The following is a 17,323-nucleotide window of genomic DNA, read 5'->3' as shown; positions in this document are numbered from 1 at the left end:
TATTAATTTTTTTAAATGACCAAAATTTGTTCAAATGTAGATAAAACCTTCAGGTTTTACAACATTTTGAGTGTGTCCAAATACTTGTTCACAAAATCTGGATTATCTCCAATTACAGAAGTTATTTTCATATTATTTTTTGACATCTCATCAAAAATGAAGAAGAATATGTTAAGTCTGGGCATTTCAGGTATTACCTAAAAAGATCCGTTGCATAGTAAAAAGTTCAGTAAGTAGCTTGATATTTATTTTTAATACATTTTATTATATTTTTAAACATTAAAAACGTTCTCCTGAAAAATTAAGTTTTTTGATTTATGACGTTCTTGAAAGGAGTGAGCGATATGTATAAAAAAATATCCATCTATGTAGAGATATCAATAAAATCTTTATACACATTTATTTTCATTTACTGAGATCACCCGTGCATAAAAAGCTTAAAGTAAAGGAATAAATCAGTTTAAAGTAAATTCGCTAGGTAAGAATAAGAGAGAAAAAAAGAATAATGTTATCTTCAACCAAGTTGTTTGCATTTAAACGTTATGTGATTTTAAAATGTCCAAATGATCCCTTTGCCTTAATGTAAATATGTATTTTACTTACCTTTATGTAAATAATTCACTTACGAGATACTTAAAAGATAACTATTAATAAATTTAATGCGAGAAATAGAATGAAATAGAGTTGATAAAATATTATCAATAATTGATTTTTTTTTAAATTGTAAATTGTATGTATTTATTTAAATCACAATTTCAAACATATTTGAAATAAAAATGCAAAGACCCACCAAGCCACCTTGTGTGTCTTGTCGGCGGAGTTCTTTTTGAATACATTTTTATTGTTTTTAACCATTTTAACCTAATATACACACAAAAAACAGAGAAAAATTAAGAATATATACATTTTACAATTTTCATAAAATTAACTCTTGATCATTTACCCATTCCTTTATTTTGCCTTTTTTCCATAATTTATTTTGACCTCTAACATTCGTCGGCAACAATTTAAAAATGTTCGGAACGATATATTGCAGTGTTCGACTCCCATATTTAGGTATTGTTTATTCTTGGAACTATCAAACCTTCGTTGTGTATAAATCGTTTATCATGGTTGTGTACTAAAAGATTTCGAAATTTTTGTCTAGTTTGTTGTTCAACTATGATACTTATCCACAATATTCCACGTACCGCAGTATTTTTAAATGTTTATATATCAAGATGGGATTGTCTCTTTGATTATATATATGACTGGGTAAAATGTCACATAAGGATGCAAGATAATATTCTAGCATAAAAATGGTTAGAATCCAGCATCCTTCATGTCCTAACTCCCAACATAAAAATGCGAATGAAACACATTCTGAGAAATTAATATTCAACCGTATAGTTAATTCTGTTACTCAGATATAAAAAAGGTAAATTCGTCTCATATTTTTTTATGTAAAGAATTATGTTATCACAAGCAACTGTTGAATGTAACAGTTCCATAGACGATTAATTTTTCTTCAACTAGTGAAGAGTTACGACTGTCATTATAATATATTATTCGGATTGCAAAACATTCTTTTACATCTGAACCCAGTATCAACAGTGTGGTAAACTGCATAGTAAATAACATATTCTAGTGTATATAACAAACGCGTACAAACAAGAACTAATATATTAATATACCCACCTTGGAGTATTCGTATCTGACCTAAATCAAAAAGAAAATAGTCGTCATTTTCATTATTTGACCATAAACGTTTTCCATATTATTTTTTGACATCTCATCAAAGATGAAGAAGAATAAGTCTGAACAAGTATTTGGACACACTCAAAATGTTATAAATAAACGTTTTCGTTTATGGTGAAATAATGAAAATGACGAGAAAAGAAACCACCGACCGTTGAATAAATAGGATTTATCACCATGAACTTTTTTGGGTACGACAAACAAAGTTGATGGTTAGAGTACTCAGTTCGAACAATACCTTCCGACACCATTGAAAGCTCTCCAGACCCCATTTCCGGATTTGATACACAAGCATCTAGGCTTCCTGACAGACTTCTCTTGCAAAACAATTTTATTTTATGGACTAAGCTGCTAAAATTTTTTGAAAATGTGAAACTAAAATTGTATCCCAATTTTACTGTGAATTTACCTTTAATCGATTTCAATGTTGCTATCACTGCCAATCTAAATAAATACAAGTTCTTAAAACCAACATTAAGTTTCATAAGTGCCCCAGTATAGGCAGCGAAAGGGATTAGTAGTTAGTTAGTTCAGTTAGTCAGCTAGATCCGATTCAAACCCCAGTCGAAAACAGAAAACTTCAATGCACGTAGGTACGTAACGTAAAGTGCAGTGTCAGCAATGAAGGTTCGGACGGTTTTTTTCTGACGAGCCAAACATGCTTGAACGTGAACGCGGGGTTTAAACGAACATACCAAAAATTATGCCTTCTTCAACAAAAACTCGATGGTCAAATAAAAATAAATGATTCTTTACAAAAATAAACGTGAAACAGATGATATCTAGAAACGAAGTCTCTTTTTAATATACCTACTTGTACTACAATACTTTTGAAAAAAAAGTCTAATATTTTAAGGTATTTATTTAACCAGTTTCTTCAAAAGGCATAAAAATCGACTGCAGTGGGTTTTTAAGTCACATCCGCATAGTGTACAAATGAGTATCAGCAATGTGTACCTATGTGCCATAATTTACAATGCAATATATCGCTCACTCCTTTCAAGAACGTCATAAATCAAAAATCGTCAATTTTCAGTTGTGCATGTTTTCGGAATGCCCAGAAAATGTAATATATCCCAGCAAAAGAGGCATATTTTTAACTTAATAAGTACCCGCTACAGGGCAGAAAATGTTGTTTTTGCATTTCGAAGAAAAGGTATTGTTTAATTATTTTTTTAAATATATTAAATAATTTTCAAATGGAGAAAAAGCCTTCAGGTTTTACCTAAAATAATATGTTGCACAGTAAAAAGTTTAATAAGTGGCTTGATATTTATTTTTAATACATTCTATTATATTTTTAAACTTTAAAAGCGTTCTCCTGAAAAATCAAGTATTTTGATTTATGACGTTCTTGAAAGGAGTGAGCGATATATGTGGGCATTTGTTTATATTATAAATTCACAAAGATAACAAGTTCATTACACTTTACAGAACATAACATAAAAAAAAACAATGCGCCATTGCAAGTCGTCTTTTATTTGCAGCGCGCAATAAAATATGTCTGGCCATCAAATGATGGCGACTATAGTAATATGTACAAGTAACTTGGACGTTCCGATTTCAGCCCATATGTCCACGGCAGGGTTTCCATATGGAAGCAGGGGCGTGCATTATATATAAACAGAAAAACAGTTGATAATCCAGGATTTGGACCTCACATACTAATATAAGAGTTTCTGCTTAGTAAAAAGCTTCTTTACATCTCACCAATAGATGTCTCTAGTGAAGTTCTAGTGATTCAAGAACAAGGTTTCTAAATTGGTTCATATATAAAGAACTTCCAAGAATTTGAGTAGTGTGGTTGTCAATAATGGGTAGAATTGGTGAATGTTACACGTGTGTAAAGTGATCACTTAAACCAGCCGATGACGGTCGTCAGCCCCGTAAATGCCCAGACTTTCATATTCTTCTTTATCTTTGATGAGATGTCAAAAAATAATAGAAAAACAGTGCCTACCCTGTTAATTTTTTTTTCTAAACCCACCATCCACCGCAGCGGTTATAAAGCGGTTTTAAAAAAGATAACTTATATTCATCTAAATTTTTCAGTCACTATACCTTCCCGACAATTCGGATCTGCAAGCGGTTTAAAATGACAGCGAACACGATGCATGATAACTAGATGTTCAAATGGTGAAATAAAAAGGGAATGCAAGGCTGAGATAAGCTATTGATAAAATCAAGAAGGGTGTATTGAGATGGTTTGGGCATGTGGAACGAACAAGCGAGGAAAGAACGGTGGAACAAATTTATTAGGCGAATGAATTTGGGAATAAGAGCATAGGAATACCGAGGAAAACTTGGCATGATTAATTATGTCAAATACTTGAAAGCAGTCGGGTAAGGAGTCGAAATAATCGGCAGGTGTGTATGAGGAAATGCATGAATGTGGAAAAGGCGAAGGGTGTTTGCAATTTAAGAAAGAGTGGTGTGGCATTTTAATATCTCTGCCAATCCTTGCGAAAAAGCGGCGTGATGGTTGTTTAATTAGTTAGTTTTAATACAAATAAAATCGTATCTGTGTCGTTTATCTGTATTTTTTCACATAAAATTTTATCCATACAATTCTATTGAATTCATAACTTTTGTTTATCAAATAAACGTTCGACCGATGTGATATTATAATGTCCTCATTATAAATTAATCACACGTCTTCTGTCTGGCATCAATGCACATACGAGTCATATTAATGTTTTGTAGATGGGATAAATGTTCCTTTTACTTTACCGTTTTCTCTGTACAGATACTGGCCACTTTTTTACTGTTTGTAATTAAAACTTTGTAAATATCGCAATAATATATGATGATATTAAATTCAAATGAGTCAATCCTAGTTGTATGGGGTGTTTTTTTAGAGCTTTGGTTTTTAAACTGGCAGCATAGTTTCTACAGACTTTTTTGACAGTTGATAGTTGATTTGTAATCAACACGTTTTGCCATTTCCCCATGAATAAACTAAATGACCATCATGCGCGTCGCAGGTTTGGTGAAATGGGCCGAAAACAATATTCAGCTTGATTCTCTTTTTCAACACAAAATTTTGTTCACCGATGAGGCACATTTGTGGTGAAATGGCTGTTTCAATAAGGAGAATTGCTGAATTTAGAGTGGAGAAAACCCAGAAGCCTTTGTCGAGACGCCCTTACATACATTAAAAGTCACTGTTTTGTGTGCTTTATGGGCATGTGAAATCATTGGCCCATATTTTTTAAAGACGATGCCGGCCAGAATATTAGGGTGAATGAAGAGCGCTACAGAACCATAATTACTGACTTCTTCGTACCTCAATTGAATGGCATTGACGTGACAGCGCTGTGGTTTCAACAAGATGGCGCAACATGCCACACGGCGGGTGCCACCATCAATTTATTGCGGGAAATTTGAATTTATATACGTCTAAAAAAACACCCTACATAAACATAATAATTAAATTATTATGAGTGACGCTGTAAGATAAATCCAATCTGACAGACTAAACATGGATTTTGAGACGGACAAAAGTGTTGTTGAAAACAACAATAATTCTCGGGTCAAATCAACACGGCGCAGATTGATTGAGGAATTGAAACATGCGCTGTGAATATTAGATAACAGAGGTGAGCTGCGCGAGTTTAACAAAGAGTTGAACATAAGCTTGGGTTTAACGACAGTACATCAGGCTACGTGACTTAGATAATTTGAACGTATTATATCGAAAACTATATATCGCACCGTCCTATGTTTGATAAAGGTATAAATGGACGATGTATAACACCTACTCTAGGCAACTAGAAACAGCTGAAATGCGAATGCTTATATGGTCAGCTGAAGTGTCCTTAGAGCGTTGTTCCGCAAAGTGTGTGCCGCGACATACTGGTGTACCGTGGTGATTAGTTCGTGTGCCGCGGAAAAAGTCAAGTTTTGTAAAAATAACACAATTGCTCCAAATTTTACTGCCTGTGCTCAGTTAAGTAGGCTCACATTTCGCATTAAACATAGTATGTTAGATATGTTACCATAATATGGTAAATATGCACCTCTGAAATTTCTTAATTTGGTGGATGTACCTTGAATATAAAAATTTTGCGGAGCACTGCCTTTGAGACAAAATAAAAAGTTGACGCATTCGTTGAATCCTGGGTGTAACAGACATTTATAGTAAGTTAGATAAAAGACAACTGAGATGGTATGGGCACTCAGGACGCAGAGAACTTGAACATATTGTGAACCAGACAATCGCCATGGATCTTCCTCGAAAGACATCTAGAGGAAGGCCAAAAAATTCATTGATGCTTCAAAAAGATAAAATGATTCGAAGACATGGCCTAGGTGACGTTGTACATGATAGAAGGACCTAGATACTGAGAACAAGGAGAGCTGACCGCAACAGTCTACAAATACGATAAGTTGGGATAGAGCCAGGAAGAAGAAGATGTACAAATATAAAGAGTGATATGTAAAGTAATTATAGTCTCTGCGGGAAGGGTGTTAATACTCGTACGCTAAACTAGTGTCTATTATTGATACTCCAGATATTGATACCGGTACATAGAAGTGGAGGGCTTTGACTCCTCTCGAGGTCACCGCCACTAGGTCAAGGAACAGCTAATACGTCCTGTTATTATGAATTGATATGGTTGAAATAATTTGATATATCTCTATCATATTTTTCATTCTTTCGCTGTCTTTTCTGGGTAAATAATAAAACCAAGTCAGATCTATTATTAACGCAAAATTAACTTTAACAAACAAGAAATTACTGGTGATAACTATAAAACCCTTTCCGCTAGAGAGTAAGCAGAATTCAATACAAACGGAAACTATTCAATCGAAAAATACAAAATGGCTAATGTATTGTAGCATTTTTGTTATCTCGAGCGCCGAGGGAAGATTACTTAAATATAACTGCACAATAACTCAGTGTTCAATCACAACAGTGATGAGAGAAGCGGGCGAGTGAGGATGTCGATCGTTATATTGTAATGCGTAATGTAAGACTATGACGTCAATGAAGACCTATAAATTAGAGTGAAATATGGTAAGTACAGACAAGGTTCACACAATCATGAAAACTTGAATAATAACGTATCGATAAGGATGCAAAGAGCAAAGAGCTACATTTAGTGACATATTTTAAAAGAATAATTAAAGAATATTTAAAAAAATTATCTCCAAACCCTGATACAAAGTCAAAGTGGCAATGGGCAGGTCATGTGGCTATGCAGAGAACCGACACATGGACACTCAGAATCCTAAAATGGAGACCATGGGACGAAAAAAGGGGAGTAGTTCAACCCCAAAAAGATGGGCTGTTGACAAAATTCCTGTTGCCGGCAAAAATTGGACAAGAGCGGCCCAAGAGAGAAACATGGAAAATCTGGAAGAGGCCTACATCTAGCAGTGGAGAGATGGCTGAAGAAGAGAAGAGAAGAAGAAGAACACAGGTGCTGTGGCGTAGTTGGGTAGACGCTCGACTACGAAACTGACATCACGGATTCGATTCCCGAAAATTGCAAAATAAATTCAAGATACATTTATTTTCAATTGGTCTGAGTGTTTGTGATGTATTTTTTCACATTTACCTTCCCTATCCTCACTATCCAACCTGCAGACAAGCCTCTAAAATAGAGGCTTTGTGGGTTATTCCTTTTAAAAAAAACACTCACTCATGGGTGAAAGTCTTCTTCATAGCATGCCATTTCTTACGGTTATAGACCTTCAACAACCACTCCTTCCCAACTATATCATGCTGATAAATAAATAAATAAATGAATACCAATGATGTAACCAACCAAGAACGAGACGTGCCGTAATTATACAAAAAAACAAAACAACAGCACAACAACACAAGTTTCTTGGAATAACAGAATTTAATTCCATAGAAGAAATAAGGATAGAGAAATATTATGATGAATTTAAAAAATATTTATAAATTCAAAGAAAATTATATTACAAGAATACTGTATCTAACTATACTATTTTTAAATATTGCATATCTTTTTTACTTAATTTATTAATTTTTCCTTTCAACTATTCTTACAAATTATCTTTTTACTATTACATTTTGACACCCCAATAAAGATTAAAAATAATATAAAAGTCTGGGTATTTTACAGGCCTTATGACCTGTCAAACGCAGGTTAAGTGATCACTTTAAACACGTATGACATTCACCATTTACCCATGATTGAAAACCAAGATTTATGATTGTATTCCAAAAAAAGAGTACTGCAGACAGGTGCCAGAAGAATGTATACAAGTCACAAAAGAGCACAAAATGACGTATGAAAAAAAAAGCTAACCTTATAAGTACGAAACAATATGCCAAATATACTGACGACAGGATATAGTTGTGGTGAGACATACCGGTATCACTAAAGTTAATTCAATTCAGTTTCTTCAATTAAAAGTGTGACGATTTAGCACATATTAGACACGTCAATTAGAGAGCCGAGAACACTCCAATTGAATTTTAAGTGTGCTAAGACAATGGCATCACAACATTTAATAACTGACAAATCGTTAAACGATGCCTAATGATATGTGTTCCAGAAATCAAAGAAGTATTACACAATTCATTAGTTTTCGCTTTTTAATCTGATATTTACAACGAACACAAACAACAACAATAACAACAACAACAAAACACAAGAAATATTCTTCCATATTCTTCTTCATCTTTGATGAGATGTCAAAAATAATATGAAAATAACTCCTGCAATTGGAGATAATCCAGATTTTGTGAACAAGTATTTGGACACACTCAAAATGTTGTAAAACACGAGAAAATAAAATTAAGCTAAATTACATAAAATTAACTGAACATCGATAGATCGAATTACTTAATATTAGATTCCCGATTTTAAAATTAGCGTACTTTGGTAAAATATTCGTACAAAAGCCGAAAGTATATTATTTAAAAAAAAATTAAAATCAATTGCTAGCTTTTTACTTTTTTACTTTGTCATCTTTTTTATGTTTTTTAAGTTTTAATTAAAAAAAAATTGCTTAGTCAAGTATTCTTTTTTGTATTTTACATTAAGTTTTTTGTATTTTGTATTAACTAATTATACTTAGAAACCTATACCCTGATACCCTGTTCTATGACTATTTATTTTGTATACCCACACACAGGCCATGCCTTTGTGGGATCTTTTTTTGTATTCATTTTTATTTTTTCATTAAAATTTTTTAATTTTTGTTTTTGAATTTATGTAATGCAAAAGAATTTGAAATAAAGAAAAAAAAAATATATATATTGTCTTCGGACACTACTCGTGAAGTGACGTTGCTGTTTGATATCGACGCGGTTGCTTTCGGTAATCACGCTTTGGAAAAGGAATCAAGTTTTGTTTGCACTTTTGAAGTTTGCTGTTTTTTTTAATATGATCAACTCTCTAAAAATACGTATAATATAGTTGAACTTCGTTATCTGACGTAAAGTCAATAAATCACATTAGATCGTCTGATAACTTCATTTTTGGCAGTATTGTTGCTCCAGCTAGGTGCAGTATACGAACAGGACATTATGTCTCAAATTCTAGTGTTAGACGTATGATACGATTATCATGGTCGCTTCAAATTGTTTACACCCAGTGACATTTGTATTTAATCATATAAAACATTGATAACACGTTTTTGTTTTATTTTTTTTTACATTTAACTGTTTTTTTGTCCGTTATATCTAAGTTTTACTGTACCATACGTGTGAAGCAAATAAGAAAAACTCATATATTATTAGATTAAAACCAATATTTTTAGCTTTTCCACTTTATTTTTATTTGACCAGCGACCGGGTTTCGTCGTTACCGAAATCATCAGACTGGTCTGATGATGTCGGTAACGACGAAACCCGGTCGCTGGTCAAATAAAAATAAAGTGGAAAAGCTAAAAATATTGGTTTTAATCTAATAATATATTAAAAATGCAATTCCATCACGAAGTGTCAGTGGATAATATAAATCTATTAAGAAAAACTCAGTTCATCCTTTCAAAAAGTTGTAGTAGCGTCTACGATAGACAGCAATAAGCTCGCGAATATTTACTTTTTTTTTTTTTTCAAAAATATTAATAATATTAGTATATAACCACTCACCGAGAGTTAACATTTTTGTAAAAAAATAAATAAGTAAAAATGACTAACCACAAAGTAAATGCTTTAAATATTAATAATATTGAGAATATCGCGAATATTATCAAAAAATTTCAGATTCTGAAACCATTATGGAAAAGTTGTTGATTTTTTTAAAATTATGCTTAATTGCCTACAAATATAGGTGTATGAAACATACCCACTGGTAAAGAAAAGTTTTCGTACAAGACATATTTCAGGAGAACCTTGTTTGTATCAAAATTGCATTCCGTTTGTTTATATTAATCAGAGTTCAGGTCAGAGGAATAAACTGCACACGGAAACCGGTTTGTTCGGGACTTAGGAAAAAACCCAAGAAGATTACTCGATGGAATTAACATTCCCGTATTCCCGGAATCTGAGAGATTCTTGTGGTATTTTGGGTAACACCAAATTGGACGTTGTTTTTACTTTCCCCGAGTCGAACAAACTCCCTTATCCGCACCCCAATGGTGCATAGGGCACTGCATCATAAAAACGCAGTGTTATCTTGATCGTTAACACACGAAGGAAAGGTGATCAGCCCCTTCACTTCACGTACCAGTCCAGGGTAATATTGAATAAATATTTAAGTGAAAAAATCACTCATATTTATTAGACCCCTTTCTAGGAATCGAACTCGGGACCTCCAGAACGGTAGCCGAGCGTGCTGACCATTACACTACGGAGGCGGACTTTCCCTGAGTACTTAATCACAACTGATACATAATTATTAGGCGATTTTTTTAAAAGCACCTACTTAGATAATAATAAAGACTGGTTTTTTAAACTTAGTACCTACGTAGAATCATACATAGATTTAGGATTTTTTTTAAATTTTTATTTAAACACTAAAAAGCGATTTCTTATTTATTATTTATTACCTACTTAGATAATAATTATTAGGCGATTTAAAAAAAAAACTTAGTACCTACTTAGAATCATACATATATTTAAAGAGCGACTATAGTTTTTTAAAAGAGGAAAAATAACATGGAGATAATAAATAAACAAATATCATAATTGAGGTGAAAAGGAAACCGGAACACTGATATTTTATCAGCGAAATGCGGGGTATTATCCGCAATACGGAAACCGCACTTTCTGAATGACTAATCTCGTATTTTCTTTTTGACTATAGCGAGTTGAAGATGTGTGATGAGTAGAAATAAGATGAATTATACAGTCGAGTTACACTCAAATTATCGCATCCATCTTTGTATGAATTCAGGCATATATTATGGTAGATATTTTTAGGTAGAATATACTTGGGTGATAGAGAAATCAGTGATTAAACTTATACTTGCGCCGGGACAGACATTGTGGCCCACGGAGCTGCCTACTAGAATCATACGGGCCAGAATGTCTGGCTTACAGAGTGGTAAGAGTTTAAACCGAAGCAAGAGCATGAATTCTATATAGGCAGAAAAGCAGTGCCTACCCTGGATTACTCACGTTCCATATAGTAACATGACCAATGCCTACTATACCTTATGCTTACGTAACCCTACTGCCTAAAAATTATTATGTATTCAGTAAATATGAAATGCCGCCTTTATAATAGATGCCTGTCATATTCCTATTCTCTTATATAGCATGAGACATGACACCTTACAAGAACCCAGAGAAGCTGCATACTCCATTTTGAGAATAGATGCCTGTGAAGAATTTTAGACGTGGGTGGTTTTGCTTTGTGAGGAACGAGGAAATACAACGTAGGACTTAGCAACCTAAGGTCACAACTCGCTCACTCCTTTCAAGAACGTCATAAATAAAAAAACTTGATTTTTCAGGAGAACGCTTTTTAAGTTTAAAAATATAATGTATTTAAAATAAATATCAAGCCACTAGACTTATTGAACTGTGCAACAGATCTTTTTAGGTAAAATCTGAAGGTTTTTTCTCCATTTGAAACATATTTAGTGTATTTTAAAAAATAATTAAACAATACCTTTTCTTCAAAATGCAAAAACAACATTTTCAGCCCTGCAGCGGGTAAATATTAAGTAAAAAATATGCCTCTTTTGCTGGGATATAGTACATTTTCTGGGCATTCCAAAAAAAAGCACAACTGAAAATTGACAAATTTTGATTTGTGACGTTCTTGAAAGGAGTGAGCGAACTGTCAGCAAGTAAAGGCGATTCAGTTAGCTAGGCCATATACTTTGCATGTCAGCCAAAAGCATTAATCAAGCTTGCCCCTTTTACAAGGCATATGGTTCCCACAAGCCGGGACGTCCATTGTTAACAATCCATCAAAGTTCTTGTCTTAATTTTGGGATGTGTACCGTATTTGGAAGGATGCAACTAAGTTGGTAGCCGACAGAAGAGCCTGAGGGCAGTTTGTGGACTATATATCGCTCACTCCTTTCAAGAACGTCATAAATCAAAAAAGTTGATTTTTCAGGAGAACGTTTTTAAAGTTTAAAAATATAATACAAAGTATTAAAAATAAATATCAACACACTTATTGAATTTTTTACTGTGCAACAGATCTTTTTAGGTAAAACCTTAAGGTGTTTTCTACATTTGAAAAATATTAAGTATATTTAAAAAAAATGATGAAACAATACATTTTCTTCAAAATGGAAAAACAACACTTTCTGCCCTATAGCTGGTAAATATTAAGTTAAAAATATGCCTCTCTTGCTGGGATGTAGTACATTTTCTGGGTATTCCGAAAACATGCACAACTGAAAATTGTCGATTTTTGATTTATGACGTTCTTGAAAGGAGTGAGCGATATGCTCCACATAGGGAGCTGGTATGGAAAAAGCAAAAGATTATGAGCAACTGTTACCTATGAAGTATTTCAAACAGAAAGAAAACTACACTAAGCTAATTTCCATAACGGCTCAAGTAGATAGGGCCTTATCATTTCATTGAATCTATTATTTATGATAATACCACCTAAAATACTGTTTACTCTGGATTAACTAAACTACCATACAAATATCAGGCGAATCCAAATTGCTATGACTGATTTCATGATAAGCTGCCTAATATTTATAAAATAATATGCAGAGGGCCAATACTACATATTACATTTTTTTTATAATTAACGACTTATAGAATACTGAGGCCCAAGAGCACATCTACCTAATATTAATAAAAAAATATAATGTTTCAGGTATTGAGAACATTTCAATAATTCAGCCGAAAAACAACCTTCATTAATAATCATTTACTCGATTTCATTCATTCTGCCCTTTACTAAAAAGGTCAATGCAATTATGCGCTAGGTCAACACCGTTTGTAGATTTTATAAACATTTTATAAACATATTTACCGTACAAGAAATCTTGACATCAAGGTCGATTAGTTTAGTCTAATAAATACACGATCAAAATAAATCGACATTGCACTTCAAATTTCTTCTCAACAAATCGATAATTAGACGCGAGAATGAAAAAAAATTGTCAATATTTTTATGAACACCATATTTACATTTTAATATCACTATATGGCATATAAAAATATATTCGCATAAATTACCATAAAATAAAGCTTTGCATTCGTTAAAAATTATAATATTTTATTATGTCCGAAAAAAAATTATGGAACCTACATTGGTGACATCTGTGAAATATTTGTTAAATTATAACAAATGCATATCAAATATTTTTAATGGAATCTTAAAATTTATTTCATTACACTGCATTTTAATAAAATTAAGAGCCTTATCGAAAAAGTTATTCATTTTAATAGTGGCTTTTAAATTAAGATTCAGGAAAATTTAAAAAAATATTATATTCATTTTTTTTTTTACAAACATTATATTGTTAATTAGTGTTAAAGGTCATTTGTAAGGTATTTCTTTATATCCTAAAGCTGATCTATGTGCAGCAAAATTTTACTAGCACATGTTTGAACGCATAAAATAATTGTTACTTTCTCGATTTATATTGATAAAGGAACACTCCTCTTACTGTATTATCGGTTTGTTGATTATATTTTATAAAATGATGAAGATAATTTAACTGCAAGCAATAAACAAACTAAACCCCAAAGCGCTGTACGGCATGTAAAGGTTTTCATGAGAAGATTGGAAAGAGATTGAGAAATAAATAATTAGCAATCTTCTTTTTCGCATTCTAACAGAACGGTAGAAAGCAAAATCATATAAATTGACGCCAATATCATTGCCATATATTTATTTGTAGAGGCCCTCGTGTTCCTCTCCCAAATACTTATTAAATCCTCTAACTGCATCTCAGGCTCTGTACGGCAGTGTTATTCGTTATTGTTATTAAAATTAGACTCTATAAGGAAAATATTTATAAATGACAAATTTTTATTAAAATAAAATAATTAGATGAATGGCCAAATGCGATCTCTCAGAAGAATGTGCGACAAAACGATGTATGATAGATGTACGAATAGTGAAATAAGGAAGGAATGCAAAGCTGAGATAAGCATTATCGATAAAATTAAGAAAGGTGTGTTGAGATGGTTTGGACATGTAGAACGAATGAGTGAGGAAAGAACGGTAAAACAAATTTATGAGGCGAATGTTAGCGGGGAAAGAAGCAGAGGAAGACTGAGAAAAACATGGCACGATCAGGTATGCCAAATACTTGAAAGTGGTTAGGTTAGGAGTCGTAACAATCGGCGGGTATGTATGAAGAGATGCATGAACGTGGAAGAGGCGAAGAATGTTTGCAAGGACAGAGTGGTGTGGCGCTCTATTCTCTCTGCCTACCCCTGCGGAGAAGCGGCGTGATGGTTAGTTAGTTAGTTTTAGATGAATGGCTATCCAAATTTATGGAAGATAACACTTTGAACTCTTGATAAAAATTAGTTCACAACTTTCAAATGCATCATCATTCAATGATTATAAATATAAATACTTTACACACATTCAACTGAAGAAAAACCCTTACAAGCAAAAAATATTTTTATGCTTGTAGTTCTAATTCATATACTCGCTTCAAAGTGATATGCTGTCGACATCTGGACATTTAATGATCTTTAGATCCATAAACAATATTAATAAAATATTTTTACTGTCCAAAATTTACATTAAATGGAGGTTTTAAAATACCAATTTATGACAATATTTTACATTTAAATGGAAATTTTAAGGATTTGAACACTTGCTCATCTAAAATAAACTTTCAATAAAATAATATTTTTTGTTTGCATATTTATTTTATAACAAGGAAAATTCCCAAAATATGTCACATTTCTATCAGTTTCAGATAAATAAATTGTTTTCCCGTAGTATATTTGAGTTAAGTTGTGGTCTAGTAGTAAAACGGACCTCGGTTCTGGAGTCCAAGGTTCGCTTCCTTACTTTGTGACACGTTGATTCCTATTTTTCAGCATAGTGAGCTATGCACCGTTAGATATTGATAACATCTAACTGTGCATAGATATTGTAAAATATTTTTTTTATAAACTGAGTTTGGAATAAAATATTTTATTCCAAATTATTTTATTCCAATTAATATTTTATTATGATTTGGGATATGTATGACTATTTTTAAGATATTGTATATTACTTGTAAGCTCAAAAAATGAAAAATTTAAATTCACGTTTTTTTCTTCATTAATGAATTTACTTGAGGTGATATTTTTTTCCACTATTTACGCCATTTTTCACGAAAAAATAAAAGTTATACATTTGATTTTGATTTCGACCTCTATGAGAACTGCTTTACAGTTATTTTGAGGTTAAATGATGACACAAAATTTTAGTAAATTATGAAATGAGATTAAATCATATTCTAGTATTTATAAGGGATTTACAAAAGGGAAGTGATTTTATAATTTCATAAATTGATAACGTATCTCAACTGACAGCTGACACATCATGGATGAAAGAAATTGCTGAATATCAAAACAATCTATAGAGGGCATTTGTAAAACAAAGTAATTAGGTGCATGGAGTGGTCTATATAATTTTATATCAAGCTTTATTAATTCGGAACTAGTTGTTAGAGATGTCCATTTCACGAAATTCCATAATTCCTAATTAATGAGAAAAGTGCGTATCTCTAACTGATAATATAGGATAATAAAATATATAATAGGTCACGGTGTTGAAATTTTACAGACGTCCGTCAACGTTATCAAGGTATCAAAAAAAGTAACGTATTTAAGAAAATAAATGTCTTTTTTAATGTCTTTAAATAAGATAACAATACTGAATATTGTATTAAATAAGTTGCGTGAAAGTCACGCGAGTGAAAGCTCAAGGACTGAGAAATGTTATAATCAGAATAGCAACCTAACAAAACTAAGTCACCATTGATAACCCCGAGAATGCAAGTAAACAAACTATAAAACAGTTTGCAATGATTTTGTATAGTTAACAAGTTAATTACTAATTAATACGGGCTGTCTTTGCTTACCTTCTCTTTTCCTTTGGAGGCTTACCAGGCATATCGGATTTGAGTAAATTTTGACACTTCGTATAATCACAACAAGATATGAATACAATCTTAGAACACTGCCAAGGAAAGTATCACATATCTTTTAGCAAACCACGATGTTTTTTTTGTTAATGTCACAAAAACTTTATTTTGTTTTGATCACAATTCACTAAAAACATTTTTATACGCGCAAGCATGCGATACGTAATGGCCCGTCGTCGGTAATAAACGATCGTGTGTTAATTTCAGACCGGTTTAAAGAGACCTCTATTGGAAAATTGTATCAACTGGTATAAATTTTACTTTTATTTTATAGTACGAGGTGCGAATCTTCGCTAGATTTTAAAAATAAAGATGATATCTAAAACAGAATTTGATTTAAATAAGTAAAAATAAATCCTTTATCGTACTAATTGAATGAATATATCAATCATTTACATTCGGATTACTTCTTTATGATAAAAATATCAATTCACACCAAGATTGAATTCAAATAACAGATCCAAATAATCAAGGAAGTAGATATTACTTTTTTCTCTGTTAAATCCTTTTGAGATTCTTCTATTTAAGAAATATAGGTTTGTTTATCTCTCTTTCTCTTCATTAATAAAATATAGAGTTAAAACTCTTCATTTATCATTAATTCATTCCATTCCTAGCAGCCTGATTTACATAGAGAAATACATATATTTTTTTATACGCAAGGTGCTGTGGTTCAGTCTGGTTAAATAAAATGAATGAAAAGAGAAACCATAAACCTATTTCTAATATCTTTTATTTGACTATGCTTGTGCAGATAATGAAAATATAAAAAAAAAATTAAAATAACAAAGTGACAGAAGTTCTCAAGAAGTGCACTGTCCGTCATGAGCAATGTTAAGTATTAAGTGTGCTGCTTTTACGTTTAACAGATGGCGTAGCCATTGGGGTCAAATAAGCTGTTTTTCAAGAAAAGCATGTTTTTACCTGTCACAGCTAAAAATGCCTGTCCAGTTTTACATAAAAACATGCATGTATTCGACTGCAACATACGTAAGTTTTTCAAAATAATGTGAATTACTTTGGGGATCTTGTGTTTGCAGCAATCACAAGGTCCTTAAAGTAATTCACATTTAGT

The 17,323-nt window shown here is 32.2% G+C and overlaps 1 protein-coding gene across 1 annotated transcript in view; it reads right to left on the bottom strand.

Moving 5' to 3' along the window:
- sima (HIF-1 transcription factor component sima) overlaps positions 1 to 16,444 on the bottom strand; it is a 310,255-nt gene extending 293,811 nt beyond the window's left edge. Inside the window, exon 1 of the mRNA XM_088273719.1 lies at positions 16,186 to 16,444. Coding sequence (XP_088129845.1) covers positions 16,186 to 16,217 — 32 coding nt within the window. The 5' untranslated portion in view covers positions 16,218 to 16,444. The remainder of the gene's footprint in view (positions 1 to 16,185) is intronic.
- Between the last annotated feature and the right edge of the window lie 879 nt (positions 16,445 to 17,323).

The sequence above is a fragment of the Brachycentrus maculatus genome, unplaced genomic scaffold (assembly GCF_059751285.1).
Source record: "Brachycentrus maculatus isolate JH-2025_06_01 unplaced genomic scaffold, ASM5975128v1 h1tg000598l, whole genome shotgun sequence".
Lineage (NCBI taxonomy): Eukaryota > Metazoa > Arthropoda > Insecta > Trichoptera > Brachycentridae > Brachycentrus > Brachycentrus maculatus.
The sequence above is the reverse complement of the archived record's forward strand: the minus strand, read 5'-3'. Positions and strand labels throughout refer to the sequence as shown.